This window comes from Hippoglossus stenolepis, chromosome 15, assembly GCF_022539355.2.
Source record: "Hippoglossus stenolepis isolate QCI-W04-F060 chromosome 15, HSTE1.2, whole genome shotgun sequence".
Taxonomy (NCBI): Eukaryota; Metazoa; Chordata; class Actinopteri; order Pleuronectiformes; family Pleuronectidae; genus Hippoglossus; species Hippoglossus stenolepis.
In genome coordinates this window covers 4,314,418-4,333,097 of record NC_061497.1, presented here as the reverse complement: position 1 = coordinate 4,333,097, position 18,680 = coordinate 4,314,418, and the positions used below count along the sequence as shown (strand labels likewise).

The 18,680-nt window shown below is 40.2% G+C and overlaps 1 protein-coding gene across 1 annotated transcript; it reads left to right on the top strand.

Annotated features, from left to right (window-relative positions):
* The first annotated feature begins 5,762 nt into the window (after positions 1-5,762).
* Positions 5,763-17,986, top strand: dgat2 (diacylglycerol O-acyltransferase 2). Its single transcript, XM_035179405.2, has 8 exons — positions 5,763-6,063; positions 7,758-7,886; positions 8,131-8,238; positions 9,244-9,314; positions 12,841-13,045; positions 13,982-14,156; positions 16,123-16,325; positions 16,526-17,986. The coding sequence occupies exons 1-8, from the start codon at positions 6,024-6,026 to the stop codon at positions 16,678-16,680; spliced, it is 1,086 nt and encodes a 361-aa protein (XP_035035296.1). The 5' UTR covers positions 5,763-6,023; the 3' UTR covers positions 16,681-17,986.
* Positions 17,987-18,680: the final 694 nt, after the last annotated feature.

The following is an 18,680-nucleotide window of genomic DNA, read 5'->3' as shown; positions in this document are numbered from 1 at the left end:
TTGTCTTCTCTTCAGTTTGTGTGTTATGACCTTGAGACATTAAAGGAATATTCAGAAATGTTGGGAAATAGTAAAGCAAATAAGCATATTTTTTAAAATGAAAACTATTGTAAACTACAAGATCTGAGGTATTTTTAAATATGTGAAACAACAATGAAACCATACCTTTATAATTTATCATTACTCATACATTCTTATTATGTTATATATATTATTTATGTGAAATATGTCTGCTTGGTATGAATGAGTTCAATCTGGTTTTAGACTGTGAACTTTGGCAGAGACTTTTTATACCAGATAGCAAACTGATATTTCAAAATAAAATGACTGGCAGACTGGACAATGCCCTGAACATTTCAACACAGTCTGGATAAGAAGTGTGTGTGTGTGTGTGTGTGTGTGTGTGTGTGTGTGTGTGTGTGTGTGTGTGTGTGTGTGTGTGTGTGTGTGTGTGTGTGTGTGTGTGTGTGACTAAAAGATGAGCTTACAGCACAACTATGATGCAAAGGAGGCAAATGATTGTGAAAATATTGTATCTGCCAAGTTTCCAGATTTATATTAGGTCTGACATTTTACCTTTGACCACTGCGATTTAATCAGTTAATATTTGAGTCCAAAGGGAAACTGGTCAAAGGAAGACTTGAGATGTCATGTTCAAGAGGCCAAAAACATGTTTTGTAATCTTGACCTCTGACCACCCAAATCTAATCAGTTCTTCTTTCAGTTTAAGTGAATGTTTGTACCAAATCTGAAGACCAAAGGTGTTCTTGATACATTGTGTTCGACGGACGGATGACAACCTGACAACATAATGCCTCCTGCCACTGGCTGCCTCCGGCACAGTGGCATAAACACAGGCGCTAAAAGGTAAGAGATCAGTTGCCATCTCAGACCAGCTGAAACCAGTCAAATCAGGGAGAGTGGTGTATGTGTTGGTGTGTTCCCAGTCACAACAGACCTATCACCTTCATATCGTCATCGTACATGCAGTGTTAACTGCAATGGTAACGTGACAAAACCTATGGAAATCAACGGACCAGCTTTAAGTCTCAACAACACCCATTGATATTAAGAGCATTAATGTGATGGAATGTATATTCATAAATCACACTGGGACCAGTTGTTTTGACACAGCTGCTCACTGTTTGGTTCCAGGTTGCTCTACGCTGGGTGTGTGCGAGGTCAAGGTCAATACATTATTGACGTATTTTTGTGGTCAAAGTACAGAAAGTCATGTGATTGGCTATCTACTCTGCAGATGCAGTACAGTGCATACGTATATCACCTAAGAACATGGGATGCAAAACCAAGATGTGTAAGATTCATTGTGGTGCTTCATATTCTAACACATACAGAAGAAACTGTAAGAACTGTGAAAAGCAGACTTGAACTCATCACATCATGACAGATTTACACAATGAAGAAAAATGAATGTCAAAATAGGCATTTGAACCATAAGTAACAGGAAGAATAAAAAATATCAGCGATGGAGTGTACTGAATACTGGATGATGATCTCAAAAATATTATACCACTCATTGTTACACAAGCCTCATGTCAAGGTCCATATGACTGATTTCATCCAAAAACAGTCCTGAACCTGGTACCACTAAATACTGTACGTGGTATCAGTTCAACCTTTTGGGGATAAACTGCAGCAGGTACAAAGTCTAAAAGAAGTTTTTAGGAGAAACTGAGTGAAATAATTAATTTGATGAACTGGGACTGTGGTTAAAGGGTTCTAGGAATCATGACTTCAGAAGAATCATTACATCAGTGTGGGTTTACTGAATCTATCTAATTGTTCACTTGTGCTTTTTGTTCATAAAGTTTCGTTACAGTGTGGTGTAGAAGAAGTAAACAGACGATAAGCTAATAAAATGAGAATAAAGAAAAATTGTAATTGTGGATATCAACATTTTTCCCAACAAAAGGTTATAGCTGTGCTCCTTTGTCGTGTTTCATAAGTCTGACTTATTGGCACTTTTGCTGAAAGAGACATTGCTCTGTTAGACTTCTGAGAATGTTTCAATGAAATAACCCATTGATAAACGATAAGATTATACAATATTTCACAATATTCTTCTTCTTTTGCCTCAGATTTATCCAATAACCCCAGGTTGGCAACCACTGAACTAAACTACTCAACTGTGCATAACATAGTTTAAATAAGCTCCATCATGAACAAATGTAAAAGTGAAAATATTACTTATGTATGGATTCCACTATATTACTGTATTAATATAAACTCACCGGCCACTTTGTTAGGTACACCTTGCTAGTACCGGGTTGGACCCCCTTGTGCCTTCAGAACTGCCTTAATTCTTCGTAGCATAGATTCAACAAGGCGTGGCGTTTAAACGATGCTCAATTGGTACTAAGGGGCCCAAAGTGTGCCAAGAAAATATCCCCCACACATCTGCTTCAAGGTTCGACGTGTTGTGCGTTCAGAGATGGTATTCTGCATACCTTGGTTGTAACGAGTGGTTATTTGAGTTTCTGTTGCCTTTCTATTATCTCGAACCACTCTGCCCATTCTCCTCTGACCTCTGACATCAACAAAGGCATTTTCGTCCACACAACTGCCGCTCACTGGATATTTTCTCTTTTTCGGACCATTCTCTGTAAACCCTAGAGATGGTTGTGCGTCAAAATCCCAGTAGATCAGCAGTTTTTGAAATACTCAGACGAGCCCGTCTGGCACCAACAACCATGCCACGTTCAAAGTCACTTAAATCCCCTTTCTTCCCCATTCTGATGCTCGGTTTGAACTTCAGCAAGTCGTCTTCACCACGTCTAGATGCCTAAATGCATTGAGTTGCTGCCATGTGATTGGTCGATTAGCTATTTGTGTAAACAAGAAATTTAACAGGTGTGCCTAATAAAGTGGCCGGTGAGTGTATGTGATAATTTTTCAATGATAGGGGACAAACTGCTGCAGACTAAATAATTCTATTTCTGAAACTTGAGGTACATTTACCTGATACTGTACCTTTACTCAAATTAAAGAGTATTTTTATATTGTTACATTGGTACTCTTAGTTAATGATGTATCAAAGAAGAGATCACAACAAAGCTAAATGTCTCCTGGCTGCAGCTTCATAATCTCATATTAACATTCTCATATTTTAAGAATGGTATTAATCTTTTCATCTCACTCTCCAAGGGAAAGTGAGATGAGAATGTTTAAAAATGGAATTCTATTCCATTCAGGTGCAATTTATTAAACTATTTGAAACGAAAACTGAATTAAGTTTTTTAACATGTAAAACAACATAAAAAACACACAGAGAATTTATCATTGATCTTTAATTTCTCAGCTTTATATTTATCTATTCATGTGAAATGTTGCTTGGCATAAATTATGATTAAAGCTTTTTTATATCATATGTAGATCAAACACACTCACATATAAAAACATGGGTTATTTATTGATTTATAAACTCCAAACTAATTATATAAAGGGTCAGACTGGTGTTGGATCAGGTTCCCTCATGATAAGACTGAACTTTGGCAGAGACTATTTATATCAGATTGCAAACTTTGATATTTCAAAATGAAATGACTCGCTTTCAACACAGACTGGACCAGAAGTGTGTGTGTGTGTTTGTGTGCATGTGTGTGTGCGTGCGCTCTTAGAAAAAGGCTGACTAAGGGAATGGTTGCCAAGAACTATGACGCAAAAGACACAAACGATTGTGAAAATACTGTAAGAATAAAAAAAACTGGCACTAAAACTAAGCAGACCATCACCATCTCAAACCAGGTGAAAAGGGATGTTAAAAGGGAACCCATTGATATTAAGCATTGTTGTGTTGGATGTATATTTGTGTTGTTTGGACCACTCTGCTCACAGGTTACAACTGTTTGGTCTCAGGTAAGAATGAGGTCAGGGTAACAACATTATTGACTTATTTTTCAAGAAAGTGGTCAAAGTACAACACAAGTGTTCACTGGATCCTTCCGGTCACATCTTATCTGGACTTTTTCCTGAAAGAAAACAAATTGTAAATGGAGTAGTGGTCCTCTGAGTTAGTACAAATATGCTGTATATGTTTTAGAAAATGAGCCCGAGCATTATCGATGAATTAAAACAAATAAAAAGCTGTACAGGAAAACAAAAAACATGATTTATTTTTGATTCTTTGAGTAGAAAAATGACAGAGGAAACATAATAACAGGTCGTATCTTTACAGTAGATAATTGACTATCCGCCCTATAGATAAAGTGGGTTGTACATGAGAGCTGCTGAACCACGATGTGTAAACAGGTAATTGAGGTGTTACATATACAATGTTATCTCTGCCAATGTAACATACTGTAACATGCTCTGCAGCTGTACATGTCTGCCTCTGCCAGGTCCTGGTGTGGGGAGTGTGTGTGCAGTGCCAGCTGGCAGACTCAGTCGCTGTCGAAGGCAACAGATAGCAGGGCAGACACTACCTGCAGGAGATTTACACAATGCAACCCACAGATGCAGATACTATTTGATATGCAATATAAGTAACATACAGCATTCAGTAATCTGCTGGCAAGGAGCAGCATGTGTGTCAGCCCCACAGAAAGCCAGAGAGGAGGTCTGCTGCAACCACACATGGCAACAACCACTGACCCACAACGCATCCCTGTAACTGGTGGGTATGCAGTCCTAATGTATAGGCCTTAAAACAGACCTCAGACCAGTCCACTGACAGCATGGTGTCGTGCACCTTCAAATCAGTGATTTGTGCTTGTGTTGCAATTGAATTAAACATCAAATATGAAACATCAATTGTGGCTTCACGAGTCCATCAGGGGCATGTGTGTGTGTGTGTGTGTGTGTGTGTGTGTGTGTGTGTGTGTGTGTGTGTGTGTGTGTGTGTGTGTGTGTGTGTGTGTGTTGGGGGACTGTGGGCTGTATTGAGTAAGACTACAAATGCTGCCAATGCTAACAATAAATTGAACATTAAATAACTACCCTACTGTTGCATACTGTTGAATATGTAACACATTATAGTTCCAATCATAGTTCCCACAATGAGAAAGCACTTTAAAAAGTAAAGTGAAAGGGTCTAATAGAATAACATCAAAAGTAACTTTTGATGAATTAATGTAAAATGTATAATGTAATGCATCATAAATGTAATATTTACATGATTATAATAATGAAAAATAGCATTGCCCATGATGATGAAAAGTAATATTGCATGAAAGTACAACTGCACATGATGGCGGTTGGATTGCACATGATACCAAAAACATTGCATTAAATAATATATTGCCCATTATGATGAAAAGTAATATGGCACAGGCTAGTGGTTGTATTGGGCATGACACCAAAAACATGGCATTAACTGTAACTTCAAAAATTAAAAGTAATATTGCACATGATAGTGAAAGTACAACTGCACATGATGGTGGTTGGATTGCACATGATACTAACACATTAAATGTAACAATATTTTAATGATGACGATGAGTAATATTGGACATGGTGTTGAAAAGAGGAACACTGTACTATTGTCACAGTCAGAATACCTACAACAAACCTACCATGGGTCAGAAAAGCAAAGCTCGGACACAAGGTGGCAGTTTGCAGGTGGAGCAGACTTGCAGCCACTGCACTGAGTCGGTGGGTGGGGGTCAGGTGATTGGACTGACAGGGTCTCCTCCTCCTCCTCCTCCGCACACGTCTCCTCCTGGTGTGGAGGAGGTGAGTCCGGGCCAGGCGATGCTCTTCACCTTTGAGCCGAGCGAGCCCCAGCATATAAACAGCAGCATCAGACAGAGGCGTCCTCACCTCCACACTTTGCTCCCTCCTCACTGCTCCTCACTGCTCCTCACTGCCCCGCTCGCCTCCTGGCTCCTCCCCGCGCTCGTTAAATGTCAGCTCGGCTCCTCAGTCAGCCGCAGAGGACGGCAGTCATGACTGTGGAGCGGTGAGCAGCACCTCCACCACCATCCTCCCCATCAACGTCCCGGCAGCGAGCTAACGTCTGAGTGCGTTGTCTCCTCTCCGGCTCCCTCATCCTCCAAGGAGCCGACATGAAGACCATTCTGGCTGCGTACTCAGGCGTCCTCAAAGGTGAGAGACGCTTTTACAAGGGTTAACTACAAACAAGCCATTCTGTGGAATCCCCCTTTTACACAATGATGACGAAACTACATGTAACATTATTATTATTATTATTTTATATATATGTTATATTGTAGAGGAGTGCTGCGGAAGTAAAGTAGAAAAAGTTTAAAAAGTGAATGCCAGTTTGCCGCTCATGGTGTGTGGTGTTCTGTGAAGGGCACTTTTTATCCAATGACCTCAAATAAAAATGTATTATTATTGTGTTTTATACGCATATGTATATATCATATTATTGATAACTTTATACCATTAATATTTTAGAGGATCACTGCAGAAATATCATCGAAAAAAAGTTTTCTAAAGTTGACAGCAGTTTGCTTCTGTCGTGCTGTGTGGTATTAAGTGAAAGGCACTTTTTTCTCTTTTTTTTAAAAATAACCTCAAATCTAAATGTATTATCAATGTAAATGTTTATACCAATATGTGTGCACAAAAGTATTATACACATAATGTTTTATTGGAGTGCTGTTTAAATACCATAGAAATCAAATTTATAAAGTTGCAGACTTTGAGTGGTCCAAAAACCCCTGTGTAAAAATAAAAAAAAAGAACTGTCACCATAAAGTCACAGTTATGTGCTACCCAGATATATTCACTGGTGTGATTTGTAAGCTGCTGCTGCTTACTCTTTTGATTTGAGAATATGAGATTGTAAATATGAGAAGGGTGATTTCAGTGATGGCTTTGCGACCTGTCACCATCTGTCATAGTGGAACTTGCATTTTAATACAACTCATGTCAGAGTTGATAGACTCTCACATGAAACAGGGAATTTATTATTAAACATTGAATTTATGCTTAAAGTCGTCTCTGCAGCTGTAGATGAGTGTGGCGGTGCAGTTGCAGACTCACTGAGGTGGACTTATGGTTTTATGGCTGCTCCATCTGCAGGACCTGCTGGTTTTCGTGCACCTCTCGGATTAGTGACCAAGTGTCCCAGAGCAGGACTTGTACACATACTGCCCTTTGGCAGATTGAGGAATCGAACTGGTTACTCTCTGTGTACCCTTGCCTGCTGTGGGACATATGTGAGCAGTGTTAAGGAGTCACAGCTTGATAGTTAACAGGTATTACCAGCATCAGCTCGGTGCTGGGTTATTTTCAGTGAGCACAGATGGGATTAGAAGAGTTTTCCTGGAGGGTGGTGGGGGGGGGGGATCTTCTTCTTCTTCATGGCTCTCTCGGTGGTGCGAGCTTGACCGTAGCTTCAGCCGCTCTTAACGGGTCCGTTACTTCGTGCTCCCTCTCTGCACGTGCACTGTCTCCTCATATGTAGCTGCGTCGTTTTATGGGCCGGTGACTGAAAGAGCTGGTGAGTAGCTGAAGCTCTTGTGTGTGTGTGTGTGTGTGTGTGTGTGTGTGTGTGTGTGTGTGTGTGTGTGTGTGTGTGTGTGTGTGTGTGTGTGTGTGTGTGTGTGTGTGTGTGTGTGTGTGGCTGACGTGTACGCTGATGCAGCTCGGTCACCCTGTTTTTTTTTTCATGTTCACCCTCCGGTTGGTTTAACCGTGGAGTGCTTTAACTGCATTTTAATGTCACCTCAGTCATTCTCATCGATTTAAGCTCCCGCAACTGTCTCCACAGTAATCTTCTGGCAAGCTTTGATGAAACTAACCCTCCTCTCACACGTGTGTTTCTCCAGGGACCGGCTCCAGTATCCTCTCTGCCCTGCAGGACCTGCCAGTGGCGTTCTGGCCCTGCAGATCCAAGATGGAAAAACATCTGCAGGTCCTCTCTGTGCTGCAGTGGGTCATCAGCTTCCTAGCCATGGGTAAATTTGTTTGTGTGTGGGCGCTCCTATGCATTTCACTTGAGCTGTAAGAAGGCATAGAGACCCAGTGGAATGAGCTTGTAGACTCAATAGGCTCATAGGAAGTAGGCCAAAACACTAAGGGGCACACACACGTGACCTCTGACCTCCCCTTGATAAAGCTTCTGACCTTTATATTGAATATTTTAGCCATTTTAAAACTTTAAACTAAATGTATTTTTTTCTTCTTTTCCTCTCCACCCAGGTGCTGCCTGCACTTTGCTGTTGATCTACACGTTCTGCACTGATTGCTGGCTCATCGCTGCCATTTACACGGCCTGGCTCATCTTTGACTGGAACACCCCAAAGCAAGGCAATGCATTTAAAGATCAGACATTTTTTTAATCGTATCCCCTTTGTGAGGAGAAAACTGATCTGTGAAAATGTACAGGCATGATGCATGAGAAGCTGTCGGTCAGATTTTTCTCAGAGCATCAGTTGGATGATGCACTTTTTGAGTCTATTAAGGGAAAGTGAGTGTGATGGCACAGAGATGAATGCACAGACTTGTCTCGGATATCGGTCCGACACCATATAAATACACGCACAGAGACGAGCCTATATCTTAACTTTTATCTGCTTTGTGTAACGTGTTTTGAAAGGGTTCACACTAACAAGGACGACATTATGTTTGGAGCATTTCACATTTTGTGGGCTTCATACAAAGGAAGTAGGGCGTTTATACATGTAACTGCAGAGCTGAAAACACTTAGTTGATCAATTGAAAATGTATCGACGACAATTGATTGATAGTTCATGTATTTTATCAAACAGAAATGATAAAACACTGTGGTTTTAGCTTCTCAATTGCTTCTTCTCTTGTTGTTATACAGTTAAATGGAAAACCATCTTTTTTAGGCCAATAAAAGGAACAAAATGAAGACAACCATTAAATAAGATCATTTTCTAGTATTAACAAAATTATTAACTGATTACATATTATAGTTTTGATTATAAGGATGGGATCTCTTTGATGCCAGTTTAGACAACAGGAACAATTACAGCCACCAGAAACTGTTCCGATGTGCATATAGAAATGTTTATAGCTTCATTTAGTTTGAGAGAATTTCCTCTTAATATAGCTTTTCTCAGTTAGATAAACTCCAACAGAGTTTCAGTTTATGATGATATAATATTGATGCATAATATACTGTATATGTTGTATAATATAAATGCTGGAACCAGTACAATCACAGTGGCTAAAAACTTTTTGGACATGCATGGGGAAATATGAAGATTGTATTAAGACAAGAAGTTTTAATAGTTACAGCTCTAGTTTGAATGAATTGTGATTTCGAATCTGTTCTGTCCTCCTCAGGTGGAAGGAGATCGTCCTGGGTGAGGAGCTGGACAGTGTGGACGTATTTCCGAGACTACTTCCCAATCAGGGTCAGTTTCTTGGCTAATTATCCAGCCCCAGTCTTCATGAGCTGAACAGAGGCACAGAGGCGCCAGGATTGCCGTCATTAACAAACCATGAAATGTGCTCGGCTCTGAGCATAATGTTTGCCATTAAGCAAGCTCATCAATTTCCAGCCATGCACAGCTTTGACATTACATAACGTTATCAGGGCTCGATCAGGTATCAGCTGTCTGCTCCATGCTGCTCCTTGTCCCGTGTTGATTAAGAGGGCCTGACGCTGGTTGTGACTTTTACACTTTGTCCCTCCTGATAGGCTGAGGAGCAGTGCTGGGCTTATTTTGCCCCTGAGCGTCTGTGCATGACAGGATGCATGTTTTCACAAAGGCGTAAACCACTTACACGCAGCGTGCAGGAGCTGTCTGTACCCTAGCTGTGCATGATTAAACTGTCAGTACAGAAGCCAAAGTTCAAGGGAGGATCTGTGTCCTCGGACATATTCTGCATGATTCAGTCAGTCATCATAGGATTTTATTGACTCATCACTTTTGAACGGACTAGGGCTGCAGTGACTTATCATTAATCAATTACTGGATCACCAACAACTAATCAGTTGGATCATTAGATATTTTAAGCAAAAAAGCCAAATGTTTTATGGTTCCAGCTTCTCCAGTGAGATGATTTTGCTGCTCTCCTTTTTTTTATTGATTTACTGAATGTTTGTGATGATGGTTCAACAAAATAATGCCATACCACATCGTTCCACCCAGTTCATCCTGTAGTTTTGGCATAATCTTACTTACGTTCAAACAATCTAAGGGACAGGGGTGAAAACATATCCTCCTTAGTGTCTGTAACAGATATTGTCACTGTAACAACAGCTCATCCCTGTAAGTGTAGTCGCCTACATTAGAGTTAACCAATGTATAATCATTTAATAGATCCAATGAGCATTCCTCTGGTAGTTGGTCACACTTTCGTTTGCCTTTCCTCAGACTGTTTCACACTTATCATTTCTCCTCTTGATAATCTGAATCACTCACTGAGTTTAAGTGATACAAATCAATCCAGTGCTCAGGCACTGATGAGTTTACGTACCATAGAGAGAATAGGAACTACAGAAGGCTGCAGGCTACAGGCAAAGTCCTACTTTCTGCAGCTGAACTTTGTCCATCACATTGATCTGCACTGTGTTTACCATGTAGCTGTTTGTCTCACTGGGTTGATGAGATCATTCTTTTGTCCCTCAGAAGCTTGATACCTGCTCGCTTTCACAACTCTCTCTGAAAAAAGGTTTTGTGTCAGTAGGGAAACGTTTTTATCTGCTAACATGTTCTGATGTGTGTAGATAAAACTTAATCCGCTTGAGTGAGTTAAAAGTGCATTCAGTGATGACTCGTAGCTCAAAATGTGAGAAAGTGAGGAAAAATGACCTGATCTGAAGAGGCATGGTCAGTATTAGTAACACTGCCTTGGGCAGGTATCACAGCTTGTTAACACTTTTTGTAGCAGCTGAGAGTCTTGCAGTTCTTTTGCCCATTCCTCTTAGAAAAAGGCTCATTTTTCTGAGACTCTTAGGCCGTCTTGTCCCTCCTGCTCTTTTGAGGTCTATCCACAGAAGAAAACGTTTAGGTCGGGGGACTGCGAGGGCCACGGCAAAACCCTCGGCTTGTGCCTCTTGAGGTAGATTTGTTTGGATCTGTTGTAGGAGCCATCCTCTTTCCATCTTTAGCGTTTTCTCCCAGAATCTTTCCCTCTGTGGCTGAAACACATGATGGAGTCACCCCTGTGCTTAACAGCTGGAAACGTGTTGTTTTCATGAAATCCTGAACCCTTTTTCTTCAAACATACATTTGAACTTCATCAATCCTAAGGACTTGTTTCCAAAATGCATCAGGCTTGTTTAGATCATTTGCAAACTTCTGATGCTGAAGCTTGTGGTTAGGACGCAGTAAAAAAAATTAGGACTCCTCCATGAAAGTCTTTTGTGGGTTTTGATTTTCCCCGATCATTTCTCTCTAAAAGTTTTCTCGGTGTACTAGATTTCAATTTGACCTCCCCCTCCCCTTAACTGCCATTTGTGAATTACATTTCAAACTGAAGAAACAGTCACCAGAAAACACTCTGCTATCTTCTTGTCCCTTCCTGTTTTGTGGGCATTACTTATTTATTCGCCTGCTGCTTAGAGGAGCTTGTTTTCAGGAGTTGTCGTAGCTTTATAATTTTATCATTTGCCCTTTCCGGGTGATTGTGAACGAACGTCACAAGACAATTAAGTTCTGAGAACTTGGTGAAAAAATTATCTGAGACCTAAAATCTCTTTTGCGTAGTAAATTTGTTTCACTCTAAAACTGTGTAAAACAATAATCTTGCTTGAAATATTCGAATTGACAAATTTCATCTTTCACTTTATGCCTTTTGGAGACCACTTCATTCCGTCCACTCACATAAACTTCTCACAGCAACAGAAAGTTTCAACCAAACCTTTGCATCAGTGGAATTCTCTCTCTATCATGAACCTCTGACTGGTACTCATGAGTTGGAAACCAACTGGTCAAAGTCTGAAGCAGCCTTAAAATCAAAGTGAGGACTGCAGGAAATCTGGAGTGTGACTGTTACGTGCAAGTTCTCTTCAGCTCCAGAAACAAAGACTCTTCTGTCGTTCCTGCAGCAACCAGTGAATCTCTGTGGGTGTAGCCTCCGACTCTTTACTGTCTCCTAAGTAGACAAGGTGTTAAATCCACTGGTTTCCCTGATCCCACTGTAATCCTTGACCACTACCATGGCAGCCATACAGGTGTCCTGTGGTGCTAATGGGGATCTTGAATGTGAGCTCATTTGCTAATGTGGTTATGCAACTTTTGTTTGAGCAGCTCCCAAGGCAGCTTTGTGTACACACTGATGGATCTAAATCTACAGCGGGGATCAGAGCACGGTTAAAAACGTTTCTTATTAGATTCTGCAGGTTCACAGATTCAACGTGAAACCAAGAGTTGAACTAATACTGAAGGGTGAAAGATGTACTTTACTCTGAACATATGCACATCATGTACACTGGATGTTTTATGACTGTACTTGAACATGCAGAGGAGTTGAGTCCGATTTGAGCTGATAATGCCTTTCCTTTCCTTGTGTCCCTTTCCAGACAGAATATATATACCTTATAACTATGTAAAAAAAAAATCTATCTAATGTTGATGGTGGTGAATCAGATCTAGGAACAACTCAGGAAACCAAACATAATTTTTAGATTTTTCTTTTCACAGATTTATTGTATTTCCACAGTGTATATATTAGAGCTTAGACAGTTTTTTCCTTTGTCATTTTTATAATTGAAAATATTTATTTATATATATAAATTGAACGAGGCAGAAAACAAATCACACTTATAGTATAGTATATATTAGTATACACTTTGCAAACTGCACTGCTTCTGCCCTCTTCCCTTTGAGCCATATTGCTTCCTGAGATGTCTCCTATCTGCTCTGTGAGCACTGTGTGCCTCATATTGAAATCAGCTTCTCACTTGGTCGTCTTTGTGCCATTGTCCTTCAGCTCATTAAAACCCACAACCTGCTGCCCAGCCGGAACTACATATTTGGCTACCACCCTCACGGCATCCTGTGTTTCGGCGCTTTCTGCAACTTTGGGACTGAGGCCACCGGCTTCTCCAAGAAATTCCCGGGCATCAAGCCCTCCCTGGCGACGCTGGCGGGAAATTTCCGCATGCCTGTGCTTCGGGACTACCTGATGTCTGGAGGTGAGACGCTTTGAGAAGCCGTGGGGTCTCCTTTGGACTCTTGAAATGTCTGTTAACAATGATAACTGTATCTGAAACAGAGCTGACCTTTGTCCTATTGCACAGTTGATATGGCGTCTGTTTACTTGGATGTGCTGGTTTTACTGATTGATAGGTCTCTGTTCTGTTCTAAGAAGCTGTTTGCCGGGTACTGTACATCCTCTCCTAGGTTACTGTAGGCCATCGCCCATGTTGCTTCAAAAGGCTTCACTGGCCGATAAGTTATTGTTGTTGATAAGTTAGTTCTCTGTCATCTTTTTGTGGTAATGAGTCGTGCATCAGTCTTATCAACAAAACCTCTGCTGTTTAAAAAAACAAAACAACAGGTTGTTTTTTGGGGCTGCAGTAAGTTCTTATGAAGGTTGGTTAAATTCTGCTCAGATGATATATCATATATATTATATTATCTAAGTGTTTTGGACTTTACTTAGTGTGTATAGACACTAAGTAAAGTCCAAAACACTTAGAATTGTAATATTGACAGCCTTATAGGTAGACATAAAAAAACTAGCACTTGCACAGTATTACAAATGTGCATCTGCTGTGTGATCAGGATGATAACACCTGGGTTGTGAAGCCATGTGGTTCCTTGACCGAAAAAAACTCACTTTTTCTCCTGCAAATTCAGGGAAGATTTGAGATTTTCCTGAAAGATTTTAACACATAAATCTCAGGGATTATCCGATTTTTTGATATTCATGACTTAAATTTTGGAAAATCTTAGTTTTTTTTCTCAGAATATTGCATCACTCCACCAGCTATAGCCTTTATGGTTATTAACCTACAATGGCCCAAATATGCTGTTGTATAAAAGAGAACAGATCTACTAGTATAATAAATTAGCCTTTTGAGCCTATTGACTGCAATTTCAATGATCTCCTCGTTTGTCCCTCTCAGGTATCTGTCCAGTGAACAGGAACTCCATCGACTACCTGCTGTCGCATAGCGGGACAGGAAACGCTGTGATCATCGTTGTCGGAGGTGCAGCGGAGTCTCTGCACTGTACACAGGGAATGAACATTGTCCACCTGAAGAAACGTAAAGGCTTCGTGAGGCTGGCCCTGCAGAAAGGGTGAGCTGGCTTCACAACATGCAAACACAAGGACACGTGCGGATACAGCGTTTAGACATGGCCATGACCAAATCTGCTCACACATAAATGTCACTCTCAGGGCTGTAGTGAATCATTGGAATAATTAAAACCCCAGATTTATTACACCCAGTAAGGTTGACATTACATCAGAGAGAACACTGAATGTACAGTGTTGCCCCTCATCAAGTGTCCGAAAGACCCGACATTCAAATTTGACCTGAAACAGCGTTTTATACCATGTTTTTATCCTAAATGCCCTTTGATATCCTGCTCTGGAGCCATGTTCGTGCGTTAATCACAGCGGACATTAAGGCATAGTGGTGAGTATATAATGAGTGAACTATCCCTTTAAAGGTTACGTGGCCAACCCAAACACGCCAGATTCCCTCTATATTGCTGAGGATTATCACTGGGTGCACCTTGTCCAAAGAAGCTTAGAGTTTGCTAGAAAAGACATGTTATGCAGAACTTCACTCGTAACAACCAGGTTAGCATTCCAGCTGAAATAAGCCCAGACTATGAATTGAGGTCACTTTATGTTCACCTTATGGAGCTTTTACAGTTTTGATGTAATGCTATGTGGTTTTGAAACCAGTCATAAGAAGGTTTCTGTTTTTAAATCCATGTTTCAGACGACAAATAGGACGAAACTCCTGACTTGCATCCCACAAGGGGAGAAGAAACAAAAAATGTGTTATGCCTCATACAATTATTTCATAATAATGATTTTATCCTGTGTTTACGATACTGACAGTTTTAGCTCTTAGGACTTTGAATCTCCCAAATCCAGAGAGAGTAAAAATCACTCTCAGAAAAACTATGTTACCTTTTTGATGAGGGTTGTCTGATGCTACCTTTACAAGTTTTGAAGTACTAGTGTTGAAAATGGTGCTGCGGTTAATAACAACATTATGAAAAACTAAAATTTTCAAGGTTCAACTTTCTCTGTAAAAATGAATTTTATGATTGGCTGCAGATGTAGGCTGATAACAATCCAGAGAGATTCCTTATTACACAATACCCTTTTGCATTATTGTTAACCAGAGCAGAAACAACAGTAACATTGAAGATAAAGCCACACAAATTCCATGGGAACTTCCACTGCCTGCCTCTGTGACCAGTAACCTCAACTGATTCATGATGATTAGCCCCTTTTACAAAACAAACATACTCACAAAAGCACACACATAACAAGTCTGTTATCCTTCAGTCTTCAACACTAATCACTACTTATTTATATACTTGTAAAATATTTTACTGACTTATTTCATTATATTGTTGCTGTTTCGAGGGGAGATCTTTCTTGAAATGAGGCTCTGCACAACAAACAATTTTTCGGCTTAGTCAGCAATGCTTTCATAGATGAACATTTGTTGACACCAACTTGCTCAGGAGGTAAAGAGGGTCGTCCACTAACCAGAAGGTCGGTGGTTCGACCTCGCTCCTTCATTCTGAGGTCAATCAATCTTTGTTTATATGGCCCCTATCATGCCGGTTATTGCTGTTCAAAGTGCTTCACATATGATTGACAATATGATAATAAACAAGAAAAAGGAACAGAAACAATAAAAAAACAATTAAAAAACATTTAAGACTGAGGCACGCAGTGAAATTTTGATAAAAAAAATAATTATTTAATAAACTAAAAGAAAAGAAAATAAGAATAAAAATTATAAAATAGAATAATAAAAGCTGGGATTAAAGAGATATAGTAGTTGATGAAGAAAGTATGATAAATATTACAATAAATAAATATAACAAAAAATGTCTTAAAGATCATTCTTAGTCAAAAGCAATCTGTCCCTGGGCAAGATACTGAACCCCAAATTGCCACTGACGCCTGTGCCGATCGTGTAGGAATAGAAAAAGAACTGCGCATAGAAGCGTGTGTGCTTTATTGTGTCAGTGCACTATATAAATGCAGTCCATTAACCATTCCCCTCAGGTCTGACCTGGTTCCAGTCTACTCCTTCGGAGAGAACGACGCCTACAAGCAGGTGATCTTTGAGGAGGGAACCTACTGGAGATATCTCCAGAAGAAACTACAGAAGATCATAGGCTTTGCCCCGTGTCTTTTCCATGGATGTGGCCTCTTCTTTGGAAACTCCTGGGGCATCGTGCCTTTTTGCAACCCGATCACCACCATCGGTAAGTTTGTCTGCTACTGTTTGGTTTGAGTGTTTGGTCAGATTTAAACAACACAGATGAACTGAACAGCCACTGTCAATATTTGCTTCTTCCAGCCACAAGGGTGCATTAATGGTTAACACTTGTTCAAACATTTTCAGCCTTTTTTATGTTGGATTTGTTTCATTCACTTCTGCATGTTTTTTTGGTTTTTTTAATAGTTGGGGAGCCGATCACAGTGCCAAAAATTGAGGAGCCAACTGAAGAGATGGTGGATCTCTACCATGCAATGTACATCCAGTCTCTCCAGTGCCTTTTCGACAAGTACAAGACCCGCTTTGGCCTGAAAGAGAGTGATGTCCTGTACATCCAATGAAAGGATGGAGTGAGAGGAGGGGGTGGGGGTTTTCCTGTTGAAGCTCTGAACTTTTGCCGCATCATCAGACCCCTCTGCTCCCTTCCCCTGAACCTGCCCGTGGTGCTCGGGTTGGATCGTCTCTGGACTGCTAACTCTACACACGAGCATGTTTGTCACAGAAACCTTTGCTCTCTGCATTCTCTCTCACACGCGCACACACATAAGCAGAATTTTGTCTCAGGAAATGGCAGGTTTGAAGAATAGCCATCTGTCCCTGCTGCTGTTTCAACTACCTTGGTTGGGCAAAGTTACACAAAGTGTGCCTTTTTCTTTCTATTTCCATTTTACTCAGTGACGGCCTTGTGCTTCGGGTGTTTTCTCGATGCAGGGGGGGGGGGATTCCACTAAAAAGAGCTGTAGAATTTATAAGAGGTGCTGATGTGTTGTTCCACTCATGTATTCATATAATTTCCCCTACACTCTTTAAGACCCTGTAATATGCCAAATGCACAAGCTATGCAAAAGGAGGGTACCACTTTATTTTTGGGACAATGAGCCCAAAGGTTAATTGAGCCAAAGACCTATGTTGACCCCCCCCCACACACACACGTGTGAATTTCTACTGTGTGGAGGAATTCTACATAGCAGATTCATATTGTTAATGCACAATGCACAAGTGCCCATGATTGTACAGTGCCATAAAGTATTAATTGTATTCTATAGAGAAGGGCAAAGCCTCTTTAAGTGAATATTTCTGATGCACTTTTTGTATTTGTGATCACCTTGTGAGGCTTTTGGTCTCGAGAAAAAAAGCCTTTGATTTGAGAATCATTTCCAAGATGTTCATTGTGCTTGTTGGCTTGATTTCCCTCTTCTTGTCCCACTGGGGTGCAGGTGTGGACGGATGTGTGCTGTCTATGCAGTCTGTATATGCTCAGGTGTTGTTGGCAAACGTGGCTTCGGTTTTGAGCTGCTGTTGAGCACATCGCTTTGTAATCATTCCATGGGTGATGACTGAAGAGGAAGGGATAACACTGGATAATGCCTTATTGCTGGGGGTAAGTTATATTTGAAGGTGTCACTTGTACTTGTATCAAATAAGAGTATGAGAATCGAGGATCTAACCTGGGAAAGTTGGGCAGTAAATTATAGGGTTGTCTTTTTAAAGAGCAATTTCCCCTGTTCTCACCATTGTGCCTTCTTATAAAGAGCAGTGTAATCCTTATGCTGTAATTGTGCGAGCAATAAACACAGTGAGACCTGTCTATGTGATGAATGGCATCATCTGCCTGCCGATATTTAAATTAAACTTTTGTACAAAGGACATGTGTGTGTCTTGTCTTGTCTCTAGACACTCTAACGCTGCACCTTTTTATATATATATATATATATTTCAATATGCCAATTTGTATTGAAGACTGTAAGCAGCATGAGTTGGTAAGTGAGTTTGGATCTCAACAATACTAAAACTGGCTATAGTGGAAAAATTACTCAGATTCTTTTCTTAGATAAAAGTAATAATACATGAATGTAAAAAAAAAATATATTACAATTAAATCTTGCATTCAAATTTGTATTTAAACGAAAAGGAAATTTGCCACTGAAATGTTCTTAAATGTAAATTAACTCATTGTGCAGAATGATGTTCAAAGTCAAAGGTCCAACAGTCCCATTTTGAAAACACATTTAGATTAACTTGATCTGGATTTTTATTTGGATCTGCACCAAAGTTCTACACACCCCTGCACAAGTGTGAATAAAAGATCCTGGATCGGCCCCCTGATCCAGATCCACACCAAAATGTAATTGATTCTTCTTTACCCATACCACATCCTTTGTAACCCATCCCAAACAGATAGGGGTGAGCATATAACCTCCTTGGTGGAGGTAATGAATGCAGCATTAAAAATGTAAAACATAAAAAGATTTCTGTCTGAGATGTAGGGGAGTGGTTGAATCAGGTAAAAGAAAATGTTAATATTCAAGTATGAGCACCTTAAAACTAAAATCAAGTGTAG

What these genes read in the sequence shown, in the direction of transcription:
- dgat2 (XM_035179405.2), top strand. Translation starts at nt 6,024, where the DNA reads ATGAAGACCATTCTGGCTGCGTACTCAGGCGTCCTCAAAG. An exon ending in GAGACTACTTCCCAATCAGG is followed by an intron (nt 9,315 to 12,840) that starts GTCAGTTTCTTG and finishes ATTGTCCTTCAG; the next exon opens with CTCATTAAAACCCACAACCT. An exon ending in GGACTACCTGATGTCTGGAG is followed by an intron (nt 13,046 to 13,981) that starts GTGAGACGCTTT and finishes TGTCCCTCTCAG; the next exon opens with GTATCTGTCCAGTGAACAGG.